The following is a 25,892-nucleotide window of genomic DNA, read 5'->3' on the forward strand; positions in this document are numbered from 1 at the left end:
TATAGGGTTCAGTTTAAGAGCAGTTTATATACTGGCCTATTTTTAGCATTGGCCTTATTACACCAGTGGTCAGCAAGTAGACAGCAGGTACCAGTCACAGTTTGGGGTTCTTTCCAAGAAGGGTGCGGCAACCCCTCATGACTGGCCAGATTCAACTGCCCAGCTTATTATCTAGGTGAATTACTCAATTGGGAGTTTACCAGAAACTGCAAGTTCTGCCTCGGGGAAACAGAAACTGAGGCCTAATTGAGACTTAATGTTAGCTGCAGCTTGTCATGGCATCAGTTGCGCCCTCACACTAACAAGGGAGTCTGGTCTTTTGAGAAAACGAACCAGACTCAAGGTGCAGAGTGGCTGGAGCACTCTCTTTATCACTGTGTTCCCAAACACACATTTGTAGAGCTTAGATTTTCTGGAAAGAAAATAGTTTCCAGTTTAATATCCTACTTTCTGGAGAACGTGTTTTCCAAATGGGATTCAGCATGTGTCCCAGTCACCACAGTTATCCTAGAAAGTAGAGAGAAAAGATGTTCCCTGGGTACTTGGTGCCAAGATTTGATTCAGGCTTCTCTCCCAGCGTGGACAAACGGAGTGTCTTCATCTTCTATTGATGCCTGCCCTCACTGGGCAGCACGAAGATAGGCAGCTTGACTCTGCGATTCTATCCTGTTTCCCCAAACCTTTGTGCCTAGCTGTGACTTTACCTGCTCAGGCCATCAAAACAAAACACCAGAGACACCATGGCTTGGACATCCCATTGATCGTCGAATTTCTCGAGCTGTCTCAGCAACCTCTCCTTTGTCCTATCCCTGAGATTTTAGAAGCCTCTCTCTACTCGGCCTTCCCAACGATGCCGCATTGGAGGCTCTTTCAGGGTCAGGGGAATGAGACCCAGCTTGTTACTGGCTTTGGCATATGGATACACCATGGGAAGCTTGCGAGGCTGTACCATGTGGGCAGGAAACTCTCAGTAGCTTGCCAGTTTCTCCCAGAGGGAGAAGTAGGTTATAAGATATCGCTTCTGAGAGCTTGCTTTTAAGTTTTTGGATGTTGGTCGTTGATGGGATTATACACACCTGGGTTCCTCTGCCGGTACCTTCATGAGTGAGGCTTGTCTGAACGTGTGGAGAGGGGCCTTGAGCATGGCTGCGGCCAGGTTCCGAAGGTCTTCAGCTGCCGGGAGCTGTGCTCGGGGTGGGGAGGAAAGCTGGAGGGGTCTCCAGGGGGGCCCTGGGGAAGACAGCCGGGCGTGCGGGCAAGAGACTTTCTGAGTCGCTCTCTTCTGGGAGCTCACCTTCAAGTCTCTGGATGTTGGCCGCCGATAGGACCACACAAACCTAGGTTCCTCTGCTGGCACCTTCATGCATTAGGCTTGTCTGAATGTGTGGAGAGGGGCCTTGAGCATGGCTGTGGCTAGGTTCCAGAGGTCTTCGGCCAGCGGGAGCTCTGCTCGGGGTGGGGAGGGAAACTGGAGCCCATCCCCTCCGAGGGGCCCCGGGGAAGACAGCCAGGCACGCGGGCAGAGACTCTCTGCTTGGCTTGAACAAAGATTTAATTGTTCCCCCATTTCTGGAGACAGGAAATTCCAGGTCCGACAGCTAGCAGGGTCGATGTCTAATGTTGCATGGGGCTGCCTTTTCTCTGCTCCCTCACACAATGGAGTGACTGCTCTAGTGTTACTTTTTAATAATGTCAGTGTTTTAAATTCTCTCCCTCCTCCTTCCCTTCACTGTTGGTGGCATGATGGGGGTTGCACAAGCTGGGGGGACCCACATATTTATCATTTAATTTAGTTTTAGTCACACATTCAGCTGTGCTCAGGGATTACCCCTGATTCTGCACTCAGGGATTCCTCCTGGCAGGGATTGGGGGACCAGATGTGGTGCTGGGGATTGAACATAGGCCAGCCATGCTGTGCATCCCTCTAGCCCATTTATTACTGCCTTCTTAGCCATGGTGCTCACCGGAGGTCTCACAGCAGGTGACGGTGCCTGCACACTCAGCCACAGTGCTCCCCAGGTTTGCAGTCCTTTAGTTGGGATGCTCACTGGGGGACACCCTTTTGTTTTTTTAATTTTTTAAATTATTTTTTTACTATTGAATCACCATGAGATACAGTTACAAAGCTTTCATGTTTGAGTTTGTCATACAATGATTGAACACCCATCCCTCCACCAGTGCACATTTTCCACCACCAATGTCCTCAGTATCCTCCTCCCCCTGCTAACCCTCCCTTGCCTCTATGGCAGACAATTTACACCATACTCTCTCTCTACTTTTGGGAATTGTGGTTTTCAATATAGATACTGAAAGGTGGTCATGTTTGGTGTTTATCTACTTTCAGCACACAACTCCCATCCTGAACTATCCCTCCAACCATCATTAACTTAGTGATCCCTTCTCTATTCCAGCTGCCTTCTTGCCCAGCTTGTGAGGCAGGCTTCTAATCATGGAGCAATATTCCTGGCCCTTGTGTCTACTGTCCTTGGGTGTCAGTCTCACATCATGTTATTTTATATTCCACAAGAGTGCAGTCATTCTATGTCTGTCCCTCTCTTTCTGACTCATTTCACTTAGCATGATACTCTCCATGACCATCCACTTATAAGCAAATTTTATGACTTTATCTTTCCTAACAGCTGCATAGTATTCCATTGTGTAGATGTACCAAATTTTTTTAACTAGTCATCTGTTCTCAGGTACTCAGGCTGTTTCCAGATTCTGGCTATTGTGAACAGTGCTGCAGTGAACGTACAGGTGCAGATGTCATTTCTACTGTGCTTTTTTGCACCTTTGGGATATGCTTCCAGAATTGGTATTGTGGGGATATGGAAGCTCAATTTCTAGTTTTTGAAGGAATGCCCATATTGTTTTCCATAAAGGCTGGACAAGTCAGCATTCCCACCAACAGTGAGAGAGTTCCTTTCTCCCCACATCTGCGTCAGCACTGGTTGTTCTTGTTCCTTTTGATGTGTGCCAGTCTCTGTGGTGTGAGATGATATCTCATTATTGTTTTGATTTGCATGTCCCTGATAATTAGCAATGTGGAGCATTTTTTCATGTGCCTTTTGGCTATTTGTAGTTCTTTTTTGAGGAAGCTTCTGTTAATTTCTTCTCCCCATTTTTTGATGGGGTTGGAAGTATTTTTCTTGTACAATTCTACGGGAGTCTTGTATATCCTGGATATTAACCCCTTATTATTAACTCCTTATCAGATTGTTACTGGCTAAATATTCTTTCCCATTCCATAGGCTATCTCTGTATTTTGGTCACTGTTTCTTTTGAGGTTTAATGTAGTCCCATTTGTTTATGTTTGTTCCCACTTGCCTGGTCAGTGGTGTCTCATCCTTAAAGATGCTTTTAGCTTCAATGTCATGGAGGATTCTGCCTACATTTTCCTCCATATACCTTGTTGATTCTGGTATGATATTGAGGTCTTTAATCCACTTTGATATGACTTTTGTGTCTGGTGTTAGACAGAGGTCAGAGTTTATTTTTTTTTTGCAGGCATCTGGGGATGCCCTTTTGAGGGAAGCTACACAAGTGAAGGTGGCGGTGCTGGCCAGCGATTGCAGAAGTACCTTCACAGGTACTTGCCAGAGGTGGCACTTCCTGGCCTTGGCTCTCATCCCTGGCTTTCATCCACCTGGTTGCAATACAGCCAGAAATTTCTTGCACTGTTAGGGATCACAGAAAGCAGAGCTGCCAGGATGGCACTTGGAACATGTGGAACACTGGAAATTTGAACTTGAGACCCTGAGCTTGCAAGGCAGGACTTGAAGCCACGATTTCCCCAGATTCCATTTCTTCTCAAAGGCTCTATTGAATTAGGGTCCATTCTTATAAACTCACTTAACCCTGGTTACCTCCTCAAGTCTCCAATACTCAATCACATTGGGGCTAATGTCTCAACACACGGAATCCGAGAGTATAGAGTTAAGGCCCTTATCTTGCACATGAGCAGCCCAGTTCAAACTCCAGCACTGCAGGTGGTTCCCTGAACATCTTTTTGGGGGTCACTGAGCACTGAGCCAGGTATAGCCTCCTGAGCACTGCTGAATATGGCCCCTAAGCCCAACACCCATTCAAAATGATTTCAACACCTATGTTTAGAGGGGACGCAGTTCAGTGTATAGACGTCTGTGCATAGTGTCTTAAATTAGATGATTTAAAAAATATAACCCAGAAGCTAGTTGATACTTGCCAAGTGGCAGAGCAGGTGCTCTGTGCTCTGATTTGTGCACTACTTGGCCCTGAGAGCACCCATGGGGCCCAAGAAGCACCACGTCGCCAACACAACACTAAAGCAGCAGGCCTCCGTGACTGGGCTAAGTGTTGCTGGAGTGACCCCAGGCCTTCCTGCTCTGTGGGGTGGTGCCATACAAGTATGCAGGCTGCACCTTGCCCTAATCGGGGTATTTTCCACCTATCAACTACAGGCAAGGTGCAAGCGAGGAAGGGCCCACGGGTGGAAAGAAAGGGGGATTTGCGCTGCAGAATGTTTTCTTTTATATTCTTCTCTTGGGCTACACTCAACAGTGCTCAGGGGTGACTCCTGGCTCTGCACTCAGTGATTACTCCAGGTGGTGCTTAGGGGACCATAAGGGATGCTGGAGATCGAATCCAGGTTGGCCTGGTGCAAGGCAAGCACCCTTCCTGCTGCACCATCTCTCCAGCCTTGAGCTGTAGAATTCTTTTAACTTTCATTCCATAGGGAATTAAGGAGTTAAATGAGGAAACAAATAATCGCCAGTCAGCAAGTTTCGGTTTGGACAGCTCCCTGGGCTGAGGAGAAAGGTGGTTTAAAAGGGACCATCTGTACTCTAATGGAGTTACAAAGGCCATTTACTATATAAAGATCCTGACAGGGTGAGAGCTGGCTAGGGATTCAGCTCTGCTTGACCTGGTTAAAGAATCTACACAAACAAGGTGGGTGCCACCTTGCTTATACCCACCTGGTAAATTTCATACAGGGTGGAGGGAACCATCCATGCTGGTTCTTAGTAGAGGAGACGGTGCTGTCCCACGGGTGTCAGGCTCCTTATCGTGACTCAGAATGGAGAAAAACACCCTCACATTTTCTTTCCATAACTTTTATTTGAGGTTTGCAGTGTGTGTGACTGAAGACTAGGCACTGAAACCTGACTTTTCTTTTTCTTTCTTGGCCTCACACAGGCCAAGCGTTCTTTAAAAGAAAATTTATTTTTAGTCAAACACCATGTGGTACAGTTGTAGACTTACAAACTTTTGTGCTTGCGTTTCAGTTATACAATGATCGAGTGCCCACCCCTGTACTGGTGCCCATTGTCCACCACCAATGATCCAAGTATCTCTCCCCCCACCCCCACCCCTAACACCCTCCCCCTCCCACACACACCCTGCCTCTGTGGCAGGGTACTCCCTTTTGCTCTCTCTCTCTCCTTTTGGGTGTTGTGGTTTGCAATAGAGGTATTGAGTGGCCATCATATTTGGTCTATAGTCTCCTTTCAGCCCTCATCTCTCATCCCGAGCAGATCCTCCAGACCCCCTTTACTTGGTGTCCCCTTCTCTATTTGGGCTGCCCTTTCCCCCAGCATGTGCGGCCAGCTTCCAAGCTGTAGGACAAACCTCCTGGTACTTATCTCGACTATTCTTGGGTGTTAGTCTCCCATACTGTTACTTTATATTCCACAGATGAGTGCAATCTTCTTATGTCCATCCCTCTCTTCCTTTTTTTTTTGTCATGGTAAAGACTGCTTTATTGGTGGCAATTAAGTACAAGCCAATAAATGTTGATCCCCAAAGAATTTAGATTAGTGGTTGATTTAATCAGTTTTGGAATAATAAGTTGAAGTCAATCCTGCTTCTTGGGAAATGAAGCCATAACCAGCTGATATATGGCATATGCTGTTCCACCAACTTTAAGAGTCATAGTGGCTCTATACAGGAGGGCATCAGACACCCCACCCTTTAGGTGCACAGGAATTCCATTATCCTCCTGGAACAGCTTTTGTTTCTCAGGAACCTTATTTTTAAGCTACCTGCGGGAAGCAGTACTTATGGTCCTCTGGGTAATCTGACGAAGAGCCATCAGATTCCGCAGCATCTTGACTCAGTGAATGGCCACCAACCATGACAACTGAACCCATCCCTCTCTTTCTGACTCATTTCACTTAGTATGATACTTTCAATGTTGATCCATTTGTATGCAGATTTCATGACTTCATCTTTTCTAACCGCTGCATAGTATTCCATTGTGTAGATTTATCAAACTTTTTTTTTAACCAGTCATCTGTTTTCAGGCACTCGGGTTTTTCCCAGATTCTGGCTATTGTAAACAGTAGGCCATGCATTCTTTCCACGAAGTCACAACCCTGACTTTCTCATACTATGTTTGAAGTGTCTTTGTGGGAGTATGATGCCAAAACCCTTGGCAAAGGTTAGGGTGAGCATGCTTTTCCCTCTCCATCCTCAGAGACAGGGAGAAAAGGGAGGGTTGAGTATAAGAGGCATAGGTGGGTGGAGGAGTTTTCAGGGTGTCCTTTTTTTTCTTGGTGTGGATCACACCTCTCTGTTCTCAGGGGATTCTCCTACCTCTGTGATCTGGGATAACTCCTGGTAGTGCTTGGGGACCATATGCGGTGTGGAGGATCAAACTGGGGTCAGTCAAGTGCAAGGCAAGTGCCTTAACACCTATACTAACTAGCTCTCTGCTTCCCCCTATTTTTATATTGCCAATAACATTTTTTTCATTTTTTGGGCCACACCTGGCGGTGTACAGGGGTTACTCCTGGCTTATGCACTCAGGAATTACTCCTAGTGGTGCTTGGGGGCCATATGGGATACTGGGAATTGAACCCGGGTCAGTCAAGTGCAAGGCAAATGCCCTACCCACTGTCGCTCCAGCACCAATAACTTTGGTTTTATTACTTCTCTTTGCCACTGAGGGGGTTTTGCTTTTATTCTTCCATTTTTTTGTTTTAAATTTAACGTTGAGATAACATTGATTTACAATACTGCAAATATTTCAGATGTACAGTGTGACAATTCAGTATCTAAATAACACACTATACCCTACACCAGAGGTCAGTTGATTTCCTCTTTCTATCATTCCACTATCTGTCCATTATCTTTTCCTTTGGTAACTCCCATTCCATTATGAACCTGACTTTGTTATTGTTTGATTGCTTATTTTTTTTGGTTACTTATCACTCACATATGAGTGAAATGATATGGTATTTGTCTTTTTTCCATTATACTTATTTCACTTAATATAATCCTTTCACATTTCACCTATGTTGTCATAAATGACAGGATTTGATATTTTCTTAATAGTTGGGTATTATTTCATTGTACAGATATATCACATTTTCTTTATCCATTTATTCATTGATGGACACCCTGGTTATTGTGAATAAGACTGTAATGAGCATCAGGGTGCATAGAGCTTTTTGAGTTCATGCTTTCATAATCTTTGAATCAATATATTATATGCTAGTTCTGTTTTCAATTTATTTTGATTTTGGGGGACTCATATCCAGTGGTGCTCAGTGGCTACCTCAACTCTAGACTTAGGGGTTGCTCTTGACAGTGCTTGCAGAAACATGCCATACCAGTGATTGCACCTGGGCTTCCTGCGTGCACTCAGCCCATTGAGCTAAATCTCTCCAACCCTATCTATTTTCACATAATTAAAAAATTGTTATTTTTGTATTGAATCATCACCGTGAGATACAGAGTTACAAAGCTGATCATAGCCAGGTTTTAGTCATACAGTGTTCCATCCCTCCACCAGTGTACATTTCCCACCACTAAAGTCCCCAGTTTCCCTCCTCCACCCTCCCCCAGCCTTGGCAAACACTTTCCTTTCTTTCTCTTTTTTTTCTCCTTTGGGGCATTATGGTTTCCAGTACAGGTACTGAGAGGTTATTTACCTGTGTTCAGAATGTAGTTTATATCCAGAGTGATCATTTCCAACTTTGAACTTTGTCATGTGGTCTATCTTTGTCATGGTGGTCCCTTTTCTATCCCCCAGCTTTTGAGATAGGCTTCCAACCATGGACCAATCCTCTTGGTCCTTATTTCTATTGTCCTTGGGTATTGGTCTCATATTTATGTTTTTTTTTAATATCCCACAAATGAGGCCAATCAATCTGTCTGTCCTCTCTTTCTGACTCATTTCACTCAGCATGTTTACTGTCCATGTTCATCCATTTATAGGCAAATTTTATAACTTTATTTTCCCTAACATCTGCATAGTATTCCATTGTGTAGATGGACCATAGTTTCTTTAACTAGTTCTTTATTCTCAGGCACTCGGGTTGTTTCCAGATTCTTGCTATTGTTAATAGTGCTGCGATGAACACAGAAGTCAGATAGCATTTCTGATGTGTGATTTCGGGCCCTTGAGTATATTCCCAGTAGTGGTATTGCTGGGTCATATTACCACAGGCTCAAAGTCAAAGGCTAGAAAACAATTATCCAAGAAAATAGTCCCTCAAAAAATTCAGGGTGGCCATACTAGTATTGGATTACATAGACTTCAGGCTAAAGAAGGTTATAAAAGACAATGAAGGTCATTTCTTAATGATCAAAGGATTTGTACATTAGGAAGAACTCACACTTCTAAATGTATGTGCACTTAATGAGGAATCAGCAAAATACTTGAGACAACTACTAATAGACTTGAAGAAAGACATTGAAAGCAACACAGTAGTAGTTGGAGATTTCTATTTTCAGTTTTTAAAAGGAGTCTCCATACTCTTTTCCATAATGGTTGCATAAATTTGCACTTAGTCTCACTGTATATGAAGGTTCATTTTTTTTGGTGGGAACTTGGAAGCAGAGTGGAACAGTGGCAAGATGTAGAATTTGAAGAGTTAACAATTACCATACACAAAGCACGTGATCACAGAAACCATTGCTACTTCAATTATCTCCTACTTCTTCATTTCTCCTCTGTACTACATTTCTACAGACCTTTGATCTCAATTGCTATCTTATGAGATGAAGCTAATGAATCCTTATTTCGTTTTTCATTCTGCTGCATGACTAGGGATAGTGGTGGCATTTGCAGCTTAAAAACAGGTGTTGAAAGAATTGATGCAGATTTTCTCAAGTAATGGAGAATCTGGAGTTTTGGTGTTCTTTCCAGAATGGTTCAATATGCCCAAAGAGTGTTTGTAATTTGTAATCTAGTAGAAGTTTTACCATCAGGGAAATGAGCTTCTCATGTGCAGTCTGGTGTGCACTCCAGATAATAGCACATCAAGTATTTCAGCAGGGTAAAAAAGCTTAGCATAACTTATAGGACTGCACTGTCTTCCCGTTGTTCATCAATTTGCTCAAGCAGACACCAGTGACATCTCTATTGTGAGACTTGTTGTTACCGTTTTTGGCAAATCAAATATGCCATGGGTAGATTTCCAGGCTCTACCATGTGGGCAGGTTACTCTTGGTAGCTTGCCAGGCTCTCCAAGAGAGATGGAAGAATCAAACCCGGGTCGGCCGCGTGCAAGGCAAACACCCTACCCGCTTTACTATTGCTCCAGTCCTACCAAATATAATGTAATATGGTATCAGGTGTGATATTTTGACAACTGAACACTCAATTTGTCATGTGAGGTGAGAAAGCAGGTGTCAGATGTTTAAGAAAAATGGAAGGGGAAGAGCTTCATGATAAGATTCTATCCATTATTTAAGTGTTTTCCTCTCTGCAAATCTGGAACAGCACGTTATTGCATGTTTTAACCGTGAGCCTGCCTAGGTCAGCTTTTGCAGTCGGCTGGTTGAGAATGTTGCTGTAGACCACAGTCATTGATTACTTGGGTGGAAATTGAGGCCAGATAGGGGAGTACTTATGGCTTCGCTGCTATAACCTCTGTGTCCTAAAATAACCCAAAGGAGGAATTGCGTACTGTATTCATTTACTCTATCCCCTGTGTGGTGTGGTGGCTTAGGCTGGGAGGGTCTGGGTCTAGCATTAACTCTGCCTCTCTTAACGAGAGAGGGAAAGAGAGAGAGAGGAGAGAAGAAAGAGGAGAGAATGAAGAGAGAATGATACAGAGAAAGAGAGAGAAAAAAGACAGAGAGGGCAAGTGAGAGAGAGCAAGAGAGCAAGTGCATGTGCGAAAATGCTTATCCTTAAAGCCACTTCCTGTCCAGGAAGCTTAAGGTTGCCCAAATCCCAACACAAGCTCCCTCATACTCTGATTTCTCTTCAGGTTGTATAAATCTTTTGCCTTTTTACCGAGCCAAGCTCCCTCAGTACTTAGTAGCTGACTTGGGCAAGTAGTTTCATTTCTCTGTGACTTGCTTTCCTAATCTGTGAAGTGGTGTGTCTGAGAACTTGTTCTTCCTTAGTTGGTTGTGCGGATTAAAGGAATTGACATCAGCAAAGCTTTCAGAAGCATCCCTGTGTGGTCCCTGTGTTAATGTTGGGATAAGCTAAGTTGTCAAACTGTGTTAACAGTGAAGGGGCCCCCATACCATGCCAGCCTCGATCTTATGAGAATCATCTTGGCACTCTCTAGATCCTTTGGTGGGGTGACCTTAGTAGGGCCCATTGCAGATCCCATCCTTACCATGATGGTCTTAGGTTCCCAGTATTTTTATTTATTTATTTATTTATTTATTTTTGGGTCACACCCGGCAATGCTCAGGGGTTACTCCTGGCTTTGCACTCAGGAATTACTCCTGGCAGTGCCCGGGGGACCATATGGGATGCTGGGAATCGAACTCGGGTCAGCTGCGTGCAAGGCAAATGCCCTACCTGCTGTGCTATCTCTCCAGCCCCCTAATTATTTATTTTTTATTTTGTAAGTGTTTTGGTTTGGGGCCACGCTCCATGGTGCCCAGAGCTTATTCCTGGCTCTGCACTCAGGCATCACTTCTGGCAGGCTCAGGTGACTATATGGTGTACAAGGATCAAACCCAGGTTGAATACATGCCAGGGAAATACTCTACCGCTGTACTATGGCTCCAGTCCTCAACCAGTGTCTTTAATTATCAAAAGCACTTTTTTAATAGATGTCACACCTAGTGGTATGTGTGTGTGTGTGTGTGTGTGTGTGTGTGTGTGCATGTGCGTGGGAAAAAGTGGTGTTCCAGGCCTAGGTTTGATGGTTTTGGTGCTTAGGCCTTGGCAGTGCTGGAAGCCACCAGGGCCACTCCCCAGTAGTGTTTGAGATTGCCAGGCTGTGAGGCTTAAGGCATCAAACCCAGCATCTCATACATGCATGACAAGTATATGCTCACTTTGGAAGAAAGCAATGTCAAGGGTTTTGAGGACATATTTCAGATCACCATACCCATTAGCTCCTATTATTTACTGAATACCTATTAATCTCTGTGCTAGCTATTTTAAAATCAATCTTTCATATAATCCACTTATACTTGAATAAGGAGACCAGACTATAGAATTAAACAATTTGCCCGATTACTTTGTAGCTCTGACATGAACAGGGTTGGTGGGGGAGGGGGGTGGTCTTCCTGTTAACAAGACAGTTCTCACTTCTTGTTGGTATCCCATCCCTGAGAATCCTGTGGTGCAATGAGTTGATTGATTTGGTTTAGCCCTATCCCTGACCCATGGGACCAGGCTCCACTCAAATTCTCTTACCCATGAGTTTTATAAAGGTACCGGGCATGATGAGATTTATATACAATATGAATAGATGGTCTTAGAATAGATGGATTCCAGCTCAATATCACCAGTCCAAGCAGATTATTCAAAGACAAAAAGCATCTGTTGAGCCTCCTTTGTGCGGACACATTACTACCTCTAAATCTGTGAAGCTTTTCTCAAGGACGACCTCCTATTGTCCCCTCTTTCTACTCACGGTGAAAGCCGAGCTCTGTTAGGTGGACTCACAGACCTGGTTTGATTCATCATTTTTGACAAATCCCTTCCCAATTGAGCAGTGATTGAAAACCCAGCCAGCCTTCTGGGATTCAAGCAGGTGAACTGGGCGCTGCGTGGGCAAGCCGCAGGAAGGGGAGGGATGGGAGGAATTGTCTGGTGTTTCTGCAGCAGACATAAGTGGTGATTGAAACAAGAGGGGATGGAGGTGGCCAGCATGACAGGGACTATGTGTCCAGGGCTGGGGCTGCAAGGCCGCTCAAAGCATCTCTCAGTAAACAGTTTTTTGAGGCCTTGCGACTCTTTTCTCCCCACACATTCTGGAAAAGAAATAGATTTCCAGGAAGCAAGATGTATTTCAGGCTTTGGTATTTTCCACATTTCTAGACATTTGTATGCCAGACTTATTCCTGAGGAAATTTTATGTTTTGAGGTAACTTCCGGAATTTCTGCTACCTGAGTGAAGGAGAGGGAATATGGTTTCTTTGGACTGCCACCTGGGGCTTTGATGAATGGGTTACTTCTCACACTAAATGGTCAAGAAAGGCCTGTGGAAGGAGGGCGAGGAGGGGCGCGGTGGTGGGGAGTGTGTTGAATGATGCTGCTGAGAACTGGCACATTCCAGACCCAGATCTCATGGCGTCTGTTACCATAGTAACCATAGCTGAAAAGTTCTCCGGGATGTGAAAGGACCACCTGCTGGTTCTCAGCCCTTCCCCAGGATCTGTTCTGGCTCTCACAGTGACCCACTTTTGGGGGCTTCTACCTTCTGACTGGTACTTCACTTCTTGTTCCATCTTCCATGTCTGGACCTAAAGCAGATTCATTACAACCCAGGCCACATGCATATCATTTCCTCAGAGTTTCCCTGTCTGACTATGGAAAGTTGGCCAAAAATCTTGGAGTATATTTACTCTACTGTGCCTGAGGTGGTGGTTCAGGCTCTTGTTATTTCAAATAACCGACCAGTATTTGTACTCTAGTTCTGGCTCTTGAGTGTTTCTTTCTTTTTACTTTGGGGTGGAGGGTTCCTTATAAAAGAGCAGAGAAAGCCATTGAGGCACAGTGAGGAGAGAATTGGTCTCCGACTGTCTCTCTGGGAGTCCTGAGGGCAGCCTCTCATCAAGGGGGTACCCAAGGGAGTGATGACCAGATCATGCAGATTGTATTAGTCATATGAATGGATTTTTTTTCTCTGACAATACAGTGAATGTTTTGAAGCAGGTAGGTGATTTGTATTTTATCCCTTTTTCTTTTGTTGCTTCCCCAAAACCAAATAATGCCAGGCAGGTAGTGGTAGGGGCACTGCGGTGGGGGGAGTGATGGTAGGGGTGCATTTCTGGGAAGTTCTTGACTATGCATGCCTGACTATTCAGTGCTCTGGCCTAGCAATGCTAGGGCCCACCCCTGGGGCCACCAGGGCTACACCAAGTGATGCTGAGTGTGGAGGATGAGCATGAAGTGCTGGGAATTGAACCAGGACCCAGGAGGTGCAAGGCTCACACTCTAGCATTTTGAGGCTGTCATCCCTCCCCAGGGATCTGTATTTTGAATACTGTGGAAACCACTTGTACATGGAATCCTTGAGTTAGCAAATGTTTGTGGGGGATATGTCACCTTTGTGCTGCATGTAGAAGTCACCTGGGAACTCTGTGTCTTCATGTAGAAATCAGCAATTTTTGGCAGGCATTTGGGCAGGATAGGAAGTTCTTGACCTCTTTCATGGCAACTAGTTCCAAGTATGCTAAAGCAGTGACCGCCTCACTTGCAAGGTCTGTTCATGAAACTAATCTTTTCCCCCAATGTTGTCATGTGGATCTCGATTCTACGAGATTTACAGATCTGGAATCAGGGAATCAGTGAACCCTGAAACCACACACCCATATATTTTGCACTTCAGACTCCTTTTGGAAATACCCAGCTCTCTGTCCAGTGCAAGGGGCTTTGTGGAAACTTCCAGCATCCCCTCTGTACGTGCTGTCACTTTGTTTCTTGAACTGGGGAGGCTTTGTCCCTCTGGAGTGTTTCTCCTTTGACTATCCTGGCCCTCCCTCAACAGTCAAGCTCCCGCAGTCTCAGCTGGGAAGTTCTCCCCAGAGTCTGAATTAAAGAGAAGTGATGAGGTGCGGGGGCCCTTTCTCTGGCTGTGAGAACACAGCCTCTATAGGCGCATGAATGCCTGCCAGTCAAAGCAATAATCTCTGCATTCAGGCTTTCTGAAAAGGCAGGCGGAGCCTACAACTGCAGGGGGTGGGGTTGGAGGGGCTCTGTAAATTCCTGTCTGCAACAGACCCACACCCCTCCTTCTCGTGACTGTGAGATTGCCTGAAATCTATGCATGGCTCTATTCATCCGCAGGCTTCCATTCATCCGTGTGGCTGTTCCATAAATATTTATGCAGTCAGTGCCGGAGTAGGGCATCAGACACAGAAAGAGGAAAAGGTCTTCAGGCTTTATACCGGAAAAACCCCAGACCCGAGACTGAGGCAGGGACCCAATCAAGTCTCATGATAAATTGATAGAGATACAGATGAAAACATCTCCAGAACTCATCTGCTTAGAACGAAAACGTGCTCTCTTGGGATAACACTGGAACTTGCAATTACTCTGTGGTCGGGCCAAGTGAATCAGCTTGCTTTGAGAGAGCTGGGCTGGGGGGGGGGGCTGGGGAGAGGCTGGAACCCAGCACCAAGATGTGCTGATGAATTTGTGGGAGGTTGGGGAGGGAAACGTGCGGAGCATGGGAGGCAGACTTCAGAATGATGCCACATGGGAATGAACTGAGGGTCCTGGGTGCTGAGGCCGGGGAGAGTGTGATGGGGCAGTGGTTTGGTGGGGGCATTGGTGCATCAGAAATCAGAGGCGTGGTGAAGACATTGTGTTTAAGAAGAGACTTTAATGATAGCTAAGTCCTCAGAGACTTCTCCAAGGATAACATGGAAATCTAAAGAGGTCAAATGACTTGTTCCTGCCTGGCAGCCGAGAAGGGGCGAAGCCCACCTTTGAGCCCTTCTCTGTTCACCTCACTGCCTCTCTGGGTACTGCTGACGGGTGCTGGGGGGGGTGTCTTCCTGTCCCTTGCCTGTTCTTTAAGCATGAGAGTTAGTGGAAGCTTCTAACCCTAGGAGCTCATTGATTCCAAGACTGCAAACTCAATTTTTCTGTCAGTCAAAGGAAATGTGGCTGTGCATGCAGACCCAGTCTCTTGATGAGAATGTCTGTTTGCTTGTCCTGTGAGTTTTTGCTGCAGAACCTTCTTGTGCTTGGGCTACTCCAGGCCTGGAGAGGAAGCGATGGTCAACACACTCCTGGACCTTTCTGTGTGCCAGCGCCTCTTCTACGGGCCACTTCCTCTGGCCTGAGAAATCTTTCGGGCACACTTTTCACAAGTAAAGGGATTCCAAAATATTATAACGAGGACAAAAACGGGGGAGGTTTTCCATGAAGAAACATTTATTGTTCTGCTGAAAAAAAAGAGTTAGTTGGTCATCCCATTGCTCATCGATTTGTTCGAGCAGGCACCAGTAACATCTCTCATTGAGACTTATTGTTACTGTTTTTGGCATATCCAATACACACAGGTAACTTGCCAGGCTCTGCCGCGGGGGCTCGATACTCTCGGTAGCTTGCCTGGTTCTCTGAGAGGGGCCGAGGAATCGAACTTGGGTTGGCCGCGTGAAAGGCGAACGCCCAGCCGCTGTTTAATAGAAATTGAGTGTTGATCGTAAGGTAGTAGAAGGTCCAAGAACTGCCTAGTTTGTATTGAAATTCTGTTAAGAAATGTCAAATAGGATGCAGTGGCTTGTGTCTGTATCACGGAGGTGGTGGGAGTTTGTCTTTCCCAGAGGATGACAAGACACCGAGATATCAGGTACTCAGATGCCCTCTAGCATAGGGGAACTTGTTGCTGCACATGATTTCAGAAGTGTCTAAATTTACATGTCTAGAGGGAAATTGGGGCTTCTATTCGGTAGGAGCTTGGCAGTCTCTGCTACATCTGGGCAGCTGGTGCCATCCACAGCCAACAGAAGAGTGCAGGAGGCCAGCCTGGGTCTCTGGGACAGTAGGATGCAGCAACTGGTGTATCTGTCAAGATTTCCAGGGATGCTGAGTGTCTTACCTGGAGTTTGGGCCACAAGCACACTGTCAGGCTTACGACAGGAGCTTTCTGGCCAGAAGCTATGGGAAGTTTCTGCTCTTCTTGAAAACACTCTTGGCAATCAAGGGGCTTCTATCAGGCACCCCCATGCTGCTGCTGGGGATACAGGCGTGTGAGGGAGTACATGGGTGCAGGTTGACCCCCAGCTCTGTCACGCCCAAGCCAGTTGACCTCTTGGCCAGAAATGGGCACATCATTTGCCCCACAGAGCTCTTGCGACTTCAATAGCATCAGGAACTCCAAGGTCAGAGCCCTTGCCTGGTACTGGAGAAGCGACTCACAGGTGAGGTGTCTGGTCCATCTATTTGCTGATGTTCCCCAGTTACTCCAGTGTATGATACATGTGCCACTATAGACTCTGTCGTGGCCCCCATTACTTGGCTCCTTCTTCCAGTTACCATCTCAGTGCTTAGCCAAAAGACCCAAATACTCACAATTTTCAAAGAACTACTTAAAAAAAAAAAGCAAAAACTAGGGGCTGGAGAGATAGTACAGGGGATAAGATTCTTACCTTGCATGTATGTGGTCAACCTTGTTTGAACTTCTGCTCTGCATTGCCAAGGGTCCCTTATGAACACAGAGCCAGTAATAGTCCCTGAACACCACCAGGTGGGGCCTACTGCCCTCCCAAATAAAAACTAACATCTTAACTGAGATATAATTGAAATAGCACGGCATTTTATGCATCTAAAGTATACAATTCACTTGTTTTTACTAGGTTCATAAAGATGTGTAACTCTTATGTGATATTAGAAAAATTCCATCAGTTTATTAGAGAAACCTCCTCATATTTATCAGCCATCACTACTTATTCTCACCCTACTGGTGCCACCCCCATCCCACCCCTCATCCCCATCTGAAGCCCATTTCATCCATTCTTGGGCAACCATTGATGTAGGTTTTGTCTCCTTGGGCATGTCTCATCTTGCCTTTTCATAAAAATGGGATCTTATTACCTGTGGCCTATTGTGATTGTCATATTTCCCTTCACATAATATTTCAGGAATTACTCTTCTATTTTCGCTCGAGGAAATGCAAGTCACACATGTCAAAGATAAATAGCCTGAAATCCACTTTTAGAGAGGAGGAAACCCAGAGCCAAGGGGCTGTAGCTTGCTGCTCATGGCCACCCCGCTTGAAAGTTCCTGATCTGGGTGGTGGCACTGAAACCTTTGTCACCTCTTTCACCTGCATGCTAGCCTCTAATTGGGCTTCTGTGCCATGCTGAACTGCTTCTCTAGAGAAGTGTGTTCTCTCTGGTGTGGCCTCTTCACACCTTGTGTCTGGGGTCACATGACTCAGAGAGTCTCTACCCACCTCATGGAGGAGGATGTATCTTCTTTTTTTATTAATTTTTAAAAATTATTTTATTTTATTGAATCACCATGAGATAGTTACAAGCTTTCATGTTTGGGTTACAATCTCACAATGATCAAACACCCATCCCTCCACCAGTGCACATTCCCCACCACCAATATCCCCGGTATACTCCCCCTTTCCCACCCTCCCCCTGTCTCCATGGCAGATAATATTCCCCATACTCTCTCTCTACGTTTGGGCATTATGGCTTGCAACACAGACACTGAGAGGCCATCATGTTTGGCCCATTATCTACTTTCGGCATGCAGAGGATGTATTTTCATGGTTAACTCACACGGTGGCTTCTGGGACTTGTGTTGACCAGTCTAGTTGTTTTGTCCCTTTCCCAAAGGTGTAGGACTTAAACTGGGAAAATTACAGAAACAAAAATGGTGGCATAAATACATTTTCTGCATTCAGCAAGCAATGCAGTCACCTGACATGATGGAGGAAATGTCATCTCTTGCATCATCTTCAATACTTGTTGGTGATTAAAGATCCTGGAGAAGATGGCTCTCTTCGCCCAGCTCTGGGGCTTCCCAGAGATGTTATCTGTGTGTGGGTCTCTACTCCTTAGTCACTGAGGTGGCATGGCGAGGGTGGGGGTGAGGGATGTGGATGTGGAAGGGAAATGACTAGCACCAACTGGCTCTGGGGTAGGCGTATCTATGGCGGTGAGATTGCACATCCACTGTTGTATTAGTTTTCTCCATATTTTCCCAAAACAACGTCTCTGCTCTCCTTTGACCTCATTTTCTAGGGAAAAGGTCCCTTTTGATCATTCCAAATGTGATGTTGGCTGAGGAGTGAGAGCATCCCGTCAGATCACTCATCACATGACAGCTCAGGGATAGGCTGGAGGCCCCTGAGTGCTTCTGAGGTAGCCCTGGTGGTCCCTAGATTGCTGAGCCTGAGCAGCACTGCCTCCTCAGGCCTGCACAGGTACTGAACCAAGTACTGCTGGGAATGGTCCCTGGGGCCCTGAACATGGCTTGGGATCCTCCTCCCCACCCCACTCTGCAGTGCAGAGGAGTTTTCTGTCTTGCTTCTGCTGAAGGAGGAGGAGAGTCATCAATCAGATGTGCCTTGAGGTGCCTTGAGAAACAACATTTAAAACCATAGCTTTCGACCTTTGAGTCTACTTTGAATTAGCTGAATTTCTGAAAGCACCTGAGAAACCCAGGATGTAGGGAATGGTTCTGTGTAAAAAAACTAAAGCACGCCATGGGCGCGTGCACTCACGGGCTCTCCGGGCCGTTCTGTCTCAATGCCCGCATTCGGTACTCTGGAACTGCTGTGTATGGGCTGGATCGGGATGGCCGTTGGCCAAGGACAGGCGAAGGAAGAACGAGGACCAAGCTGGTTGCTGATTAGTTACCGTTTATTCAATCTTCCATCATTCTCATCTCCCGCACTCCCGACTCCGGCCTCTCTCTCCATCTACTGCAGCCTCTCTCATCTCTCCTCCTACTTGTCTCTCCCACCTTGCCCTCTAGGCTACACCCAGCCAGGTAGCAAAATCAGCATAAGAAAGCCCTTCCTGAGGGCAGGGCATTCCAAAGCCCTTCCTGACTCTTAAGGTTTTTTTTCTTTCCTTAGTCCAAACACTTATTAACATCTTAATACTAGTTATTTTTGTATGGACATAGCAAGAGATAAATTGAGGCTTGCAAGGCAGCTCTCCTGGCAACATCTTGCCATAGGCTCAGACTACAGCACTCAGGCCAGATTAATCATTCCTCACCCTAGCAGGGTCCAAATCTAGTTATCACTGTTTGGATCATGACAACATTTGTCCATGATCAAGCTCTTAACTTATAGTTAAGCATTAGGCACTTTGGCCAGGCACATCTCGATGCCAGGGTAGCACACAACTCACTGCTTGCCCTGGGTCCGTCTCGTCCCTCGTCGGGACCCTGCTTTTGGGGGTGCTAGGAAGTAAGGGCAGCTGAGGCTTAGGTTGAGAGAACAGATGCCCAGGAGGAAAATATCATGTAGAGTCAAATGACTCCCAGGTTACAAAAGCATAACATTTGCTAAGTCTTCCTGTGTCCATACAAAAAGGACATTGCTCTGAATAAACTATGCAAAGGACTCAAGGAGAAGAGAAAAACAATGTTTACAAGTCAACAGAACACTAAGAAAGAAGCTACAAATAAACAAAGAGGAATGGGAGCACTGTAACGGGAGTAACCCAATAAACCTAAACTACCTGAGGCTATGTTATCCTACAGTTCTGTGCATCTCTGTATACTTTAGATGCACACGTGGCCCTTTCCTACTCTTCATTCATGTGAGAGTTTCAGTGTCTATTGTGGGATTTGCCCATCCTCATCCTTTCCCTGAGGTCTTACCATCTCAGTGCAAACTGGCTGGCTTCCGAGTGTTAATTGTGGCCTTTTTCTTGACTGTATGTGCTTTGCTGTTCCCATAAAAGACAGGAAGTACAGAGACATTATTACACCCCAAGAGTACCCCAAACCAATCATATGAAATGACTCACAAATGCCCTAGTTTTCTCAGCTATTACCAGATATTTCTGAGATATCCTGAGATAACTCAGGGCTTTATTTTCTATGTGGTCCCTGCTTCCACAGTGGTAAAAATTCCATTGTCCCACTTTTCTTGGTGTTTTTGGCGACCCATCATCCCCGTCTCTCTTTTCTACTTTTCTGTTGGTCCTTTTTCTGCCTCCTAAACAGCTACAATGCAAATTCCTGGATAATTTTGTGTGTGGGGATGCAAACTAAGACGTATAGTAGAGAATTATCTTTTTCTTGCTTCTGTGCCTTATTCTCCTTATCAGCTATAGGTACAGTGCTCCAAACATTTCTCAGGCAGGCAGATGACTATTGTTTAAGGCTAGCCAGCAGCTTTCTTCTGAAGACATCTTCAGCACACATTCTGGTGCTGACAGATATATGTAAAACAGGAAAAAAGAGGTTCTGGCTTGGTGAGTCTCAACTCAATCTCATCAATGATTTTTTACTTCCATGATCATCTTTCTTAAGAGATGGCAACATGAGATACAGTTGATTCCTATTATTTTCAGCATGCAGCTTCCATAAGGTCACTGTGGATACAAGTGAGAGAATATTGAACTGTTGCTTCTGGGGAAAATACAGGTTAGGTTCCTGCAAGCCTCTGATCACCATACTATTACCAACTGATTAAACAACGACCCTATTATATATATATATATATATATATATGTTTCTGTTTAAAGGAAACGTATTGAATATATATTATAGATTTAATGACATTGAACTCCCAGTAAAAGAGCTTTAACCAATGACGGAGGGGAGTTTGCCCAACACACCCATTTTCTCCGTAAGAATTTCCATCTTGTTCTTAGGAACAATAGACAGTTCTTGATGTGATTTTAAATAGTGAAATGACCAACAGAAGGCATAAAAAAATCTGGAAAACATGACACTAAAGAGACAGTTAAAGACCCTTGTTTACAGTTTGAGAGTTGAAACAAGACAGCAGAGCTTTTCTCTTTGACTTGAGATGAAGCTCTGCATGATGAATAGCTGGAATGTTTTTCTGCTCTACTAATGTCTGCAGGTGACAGTCAACAAGTTTATTGATTTGAGGGTTGCAAGTACCTCTTAGCTAGTAGAATTTGCAAATAAAGACTATCTTTCTCTGTCTGTCTGTCTGTCTGCCTGTCTGTCTGTCTCTCTGTGTGTGAGGGAGTGAGTCAGTGAGACAACCCAGTGGTGTTCAAGGCTTACTTCTGGCTCAGAGATCATTCCTAGTGGGCTTAAGGGAACATGTAAGGTGCTGGGGATTGAATCTAGGTCAAGCTTGTGCAAGACAAGTGCCCTATCCACTGTACTATTGCTCTGGCCTCATATTTCTCTTTTATGAAATAGAGAAAAACAGCACATTAAGCACTGTTGCACTGTAGTCCCATTGTTCATGGATTTGCTCGAGCGGGCACCAATAATGTCGCCATTACTATTTTTGGCATATTGAGTATGCCACGGGTAGCTTGCCAGATTCTGCCATGTGGATGAATACTCTCGGTAGCTTGCTGGGCTCTCCAAGAGGGATGGAGGAATCAAACCTGGGTCGGCCACATGCAAGGCAAACGCCCTACCCTCTGTGCTATTGCTCCAGTTCAGCACATTAAGACTACATTTTAATTATGCCTGCCGGCCTGCTCTCTTCTTCCTCCTCTTCCCTCTTCTCCTCCTCCTTCTCTTCTTCTTCTTCTTCTTCTTCTTCTTCTTCTTCTTCTTCTTCTTCTTCTTCTTCTTCTTCTTCTTCTTCTTCTTCTTCTTCTTCTTCTTCTTCTTCTTCTTCTTCTTCTTCTTCTTCTTCTTCTTCTTCTTCTTCTTCTTCTTCTTCTTCTTCTTCTTCTTCTTCTTCTTCTTCTTCTTCTTCTTCTTCCTCTCCCCCTCCTCCTCCCCCTCCCCCTCCCCCTCCTCCTCCTCCTCCTCCTCCTTCTTCTCCTTCTTCTTCTTCTTCTTCTTCTTCTTCTTCTTCTTCTTCTTCTTCTTCTTCTTCTTCTTCTTCTTCTTCTTCTTCTTCTTCTTCTTTTTTCTTCCTTCTTCTTCGTCTTTATTGGAATTTATTTAGAAAGATGTGAGGGGAGAGAAAGAGAAGTATGTGTTCTGGAGAGGCTTCTCCAGAGTGGAAATAATCAAATAAGAGAAATATAGAGACAAATAAAGGAGATATGTGTTCAAGAGAAAACACGGGCTTGAAGAGCAAGCATCAATTCTGTGTAATTTTTTTTTTAACACATATGGCTGATTCTTTGATGGCTTCTGAGATGTAATGAGATTCTCCCTGCCTGGAAGGAGTTCCCAGTGTGGTGGCATTGGACACCAGACAGAATTGCTCCATAGGAGAGTTAGTGTGAGAATGGGTAGGGACTGAAAATGCAAGTCAGGACATAATTCTGGCAGAGGGAAAGCTTTAGATAGGTCTTGACAAATTAACAAACCTGTTACACCAGAAATTATTCTTAGATTTCTCAAGATTTCATGGTTCTTAGAGGAAGAGTGGATGGGAGTGGGTGGAAAAGGTGTGTGTGTTTGTGTGTGTGTGTGTCATTCTAATATCAGGAATGGCCTTAGAGCTTAGATAGTGAATGCAGCCCAGCCTATACACAGAGAGGAATGAAGCTGTATTTCCAAAAGTTATGTAATGTAAATTGTCAGTAGAGTTTTAATTCCAAAAGAAAAGAAAATTATAAAGCTGGAATTCTATCACCTATAAAATACACATTAAGAAGAAAAAATATAGGTCTTGAAAAATATTTTATTTATTTTTATTTGGGGGGCCATACCCAGTTGTTCTCAGTGTTTACTCCTCGCTCTGTGCTTAGGCATCATTCCTGGTGGTGCTTGGGGGGCTGTATATGGTGCTGGTGATTGTACCTGGTTTGCCTGTGAACAAGGCAATCACCTGTGCTCTCTTTCTGGTCCCTATTGTGTACATTTAATATTGTGTGCATTATTGGCTAGAACAACCCCAGTTTCTACTATCAAGACTGTCTGGTTGTCTGATCATATTCGCTATCTTCATTTATTCCTCTAAGGATGAAGTATACCTGTACTTACCTAAGGACAACCCTTTCATTAATACTTTTTTGGTTCTCATCTTTCCTGAACCATCTTTCTCTCCTTTTCTCCTTGAATATTTCCACTAGGACGTAAATGTGCTCAGTATCTCCCATCATCCCTTTCATCAACATCTCTTCCAACTTCCAACTAATTCTGTCAGACCCTTCACAGGGCCTGGCTGGAAAGGTTTGTCTTGAGTCCTGATCTCCACCTCCTCAATGCATTTTAAAAAAAAACAACCTCACTGCCACATCATTTGCATTGCTCACTGAGTTACAGGTTGTGGGTGTACCTCCTCACTCTTTGTTTATGTCTGGTATCGATCGGGATTCTCTGAGTGGCATGTGGTAGAATGAAATATAGATGCACTCCTATATTCACTGCAACATTATTTGCAATAGCTCAGATAAGGAACCAACCCAAGTGCCCATCGATGGATGATTGGATAAAGAGGATGTGCTGCATTTTCACAATGGGGTACTAAGTGGCTATAAAAACGATGACATCTGGCCATTTGTGACAAAATTACTGTAACTTGAGGGGATTGTATCAATTGAAATAGGTTGCAGGGAGAAAGGCAAATATTGGATGATTTCACTCATATGTGGAATATAAAGAAAGTAGCAAATAAACAGAAAAGGCAAGTGAAAGCAGACTGTTGAGCAGAACTCAAATGAGCAGAGGGGAGAGTTGTGGGCTACAGTGGATATTGGTGCTTTGGTGATGGGCATAGTGTGGTAATGCATATTCGAAGACGTATGAGTCTGTAATTCCTAAAACATACACATAATTTAAAATGAGTATCACTCAATTAAAAACATTTAGTTAGGCATGCCTTTCTTGTGGGAGGCTCTGGGTTTGATCCTTGACATGGAAATAAAATGAAATTATAAAATAAAGATTTTAAGGGAGGCTTAAATATAAGGTGACAGGCCAGTGGTTTTCAGCCTTTCTATACCCACAGACTGGTAGTTAAAGACTGGTGGTCTATACAGTTCCTTAATTCAAATCCTAGCCTTGGTATTGAGTTCTTTCTTTTCTGGCCCCTGACTTCACACACCTATTCACCAGCATGTCATGCCTGGGGGAGCTTCTAAAACACCCACATCTAAGAATCTGGGGTATCTTGTCATGGGATGGCTGGCACAGACTTTGTTTCCTACTTCTACTCCTGTCCCATAATCGATTCCCCACATTTAAGAATGTAAATCAGGGGCCTGGAGTGATAGTACAGCGGGTAGGGCATTTTCCTTGCACGCGGCCGACCCGGGTTTGATTTCCAGCATCCCGTATGGTCCTTTGAGCATTGCCAGGAATAATTCCTGAGTGCAGAGCCAGGAGTAACCCCTGTGCATAGCCGGGTGTGCCCCCCCACCCCCAAAAAAAGCAAAGAAAAAAGAATGTAAATCAGATCCTGTCAAGCCTATGGCTTAAAATTCTCTAATAAGCCCATCCACAGGCATAAAGGGTAAAGAAGCTGTTGTATAGAATACTCCTCTGCCATTAAAAGAGGCAAAATAGGGCCTGCAGGGACAAACTGGATGGAACGTGAGGTGATTATGTTCAGTGAAATAAGTAAGGAAGTGAGAGGCAATTATGAGAGGCAATTATCGGATGATTTCACTCATATGTGGAATAAGAATAATTAAAGCAAATGAACTGGCAAAAACCAACAAAACTAACTCTTAGAGTGGGTGAAAACTGTCAAGGTTAACAGAGGGAAAGAGGCGGGAAATGCATTTGGGTGAATGAGTCTGAGGAATCTTGTATACATAGACACATAGGTGTTGAGTTATATACCCCTCAAGTCCTAGAATGTAAGCTAGTGATAAGTGCAGAAAATTAAAACTGTGAAAGAAATTCTTGAACTCTGCCCTTTCTACTTACATGTGTAAAGCCAACACCCGAAATACCATAATATTGTAAACAAATGATGAACCCATAAAAAATATTTACCCATGGTCCCAGAGTATAGGGAGGAGAAGGGCAGAATAGGAAAGAAATCAAAGGGGCAAAATGATGGACAGGAATGGGACCAATGGGGAGCAGAGGTCTAGGAATCTGAGTACATTGGTGGGATAAAGGAGTGGTCATTATCACTATCGCTATCATCCCATTGATACTTGATTTGCTGGAGCAGGCCCAGTAACATCTCCATTTGTCCTAGCCCTGAGATTTTAGCAGTCTCTCTACTCGTCCTTCCCAACGGTGCTGCAGTAGAGGCTCTTTTAAGGTCAGGAGAATGAGACCCATCATTGTTACTGTATTTGGCATAAGAATACGCCATGGGGAGCTTGCCAGGCTCTCCCATGCGGGCAGGAAAACTCTCAGTAGCTTGCCAGGTTCTCTGAGAGGGAGAACTAGGCTATAAGATGTTCTTTCGGGAGCTTGGTTTTATAGTCTCTGGACATTGGCCATTGATGGGATTATATGGCGCTGGGGGCAATTTCTGGGTGTGACTGCCTAGCTACTGGAAAATGGGGGATCTGGACGGAAGAGGCCCAGTCACAATCCAAGCAGGCCTGGAGATCTCAGCCCGGGTCTCACACACCTGGGTTCCTCTGCTGGTTCCTTCATGCATGAGGCTCATCTGAATGTGTGCAGAGGGGCCTTGAGCATGGCTGTGGCTAGGTTCTGGAGGTCTTCGGCTGCCGGGGCTCTGCTCGGGCTTGGGAGGGAAAATCAACCCACCCCCTCCGAGGGACCCGGTGAAGACAGTGAGGTGAGGGGACAAGAGACTCTGCCAAAGGAGTGGTGTAGCTAAATATCCAAACCACAGTGTTAAAAACACTGCAAACAAGAGATCCGAACTTCACCAACCATACTCGGAAATGTGTCTGTCACGGTGGCGGGCTAGGGATGGGGATGGGAGAGGGACTGGGGGGTGGGTGGGAAGTAATCTGGGAGCCCTGGGGGAGGGAAAAAGACTCTGGTGGTAGATTTGGTGCTGGAA

At 44.9% G+C, this 25,892-nt stretch overlaps 2 protein-coding genes across 4 annotated transcripts in view; one reads left to right on the plus strand and one right to left on the minus strand.

Moving 5' to 3' along the window:
* KCNK10 (potassium two pore domain channel subfamily K member 10) overlaps positions 1-25,892 on the plus strand; it is a 173,788-nt gene that overhangs the window by 10,742 nt on the left and 137,154 nt on the right. The window lies entirely within an intron of this gene.
* LOC101551390 (cytochrome c oxidase subunit 7A2, mitochondrial) lies at positions 5,741-6,085 on the minus strand. Its single transcript, XM_004610243.2, is given in 1 exon segment — positions 5,741-6,085. A coding segment is annotated over 1 exon segment (252 nt). The 3' UTR covers positions 5,741-5,833.

The sequence above is a fragment of the Sorex araneus genome, chromosome 3 (assembly GCF_027595985.1).
Source record: "Sorex araneus isolate mSorAra2 chromosome 3, mSorAra2.pri, whole genome shotgun sequence".
In the NCBI taxonomy this organism is placed as follows: Eukaryota; Metazoa; Chordata; class Mammalia; order Eulipotyphla; family Soricidae; genus Sorex; species Sorex araneus.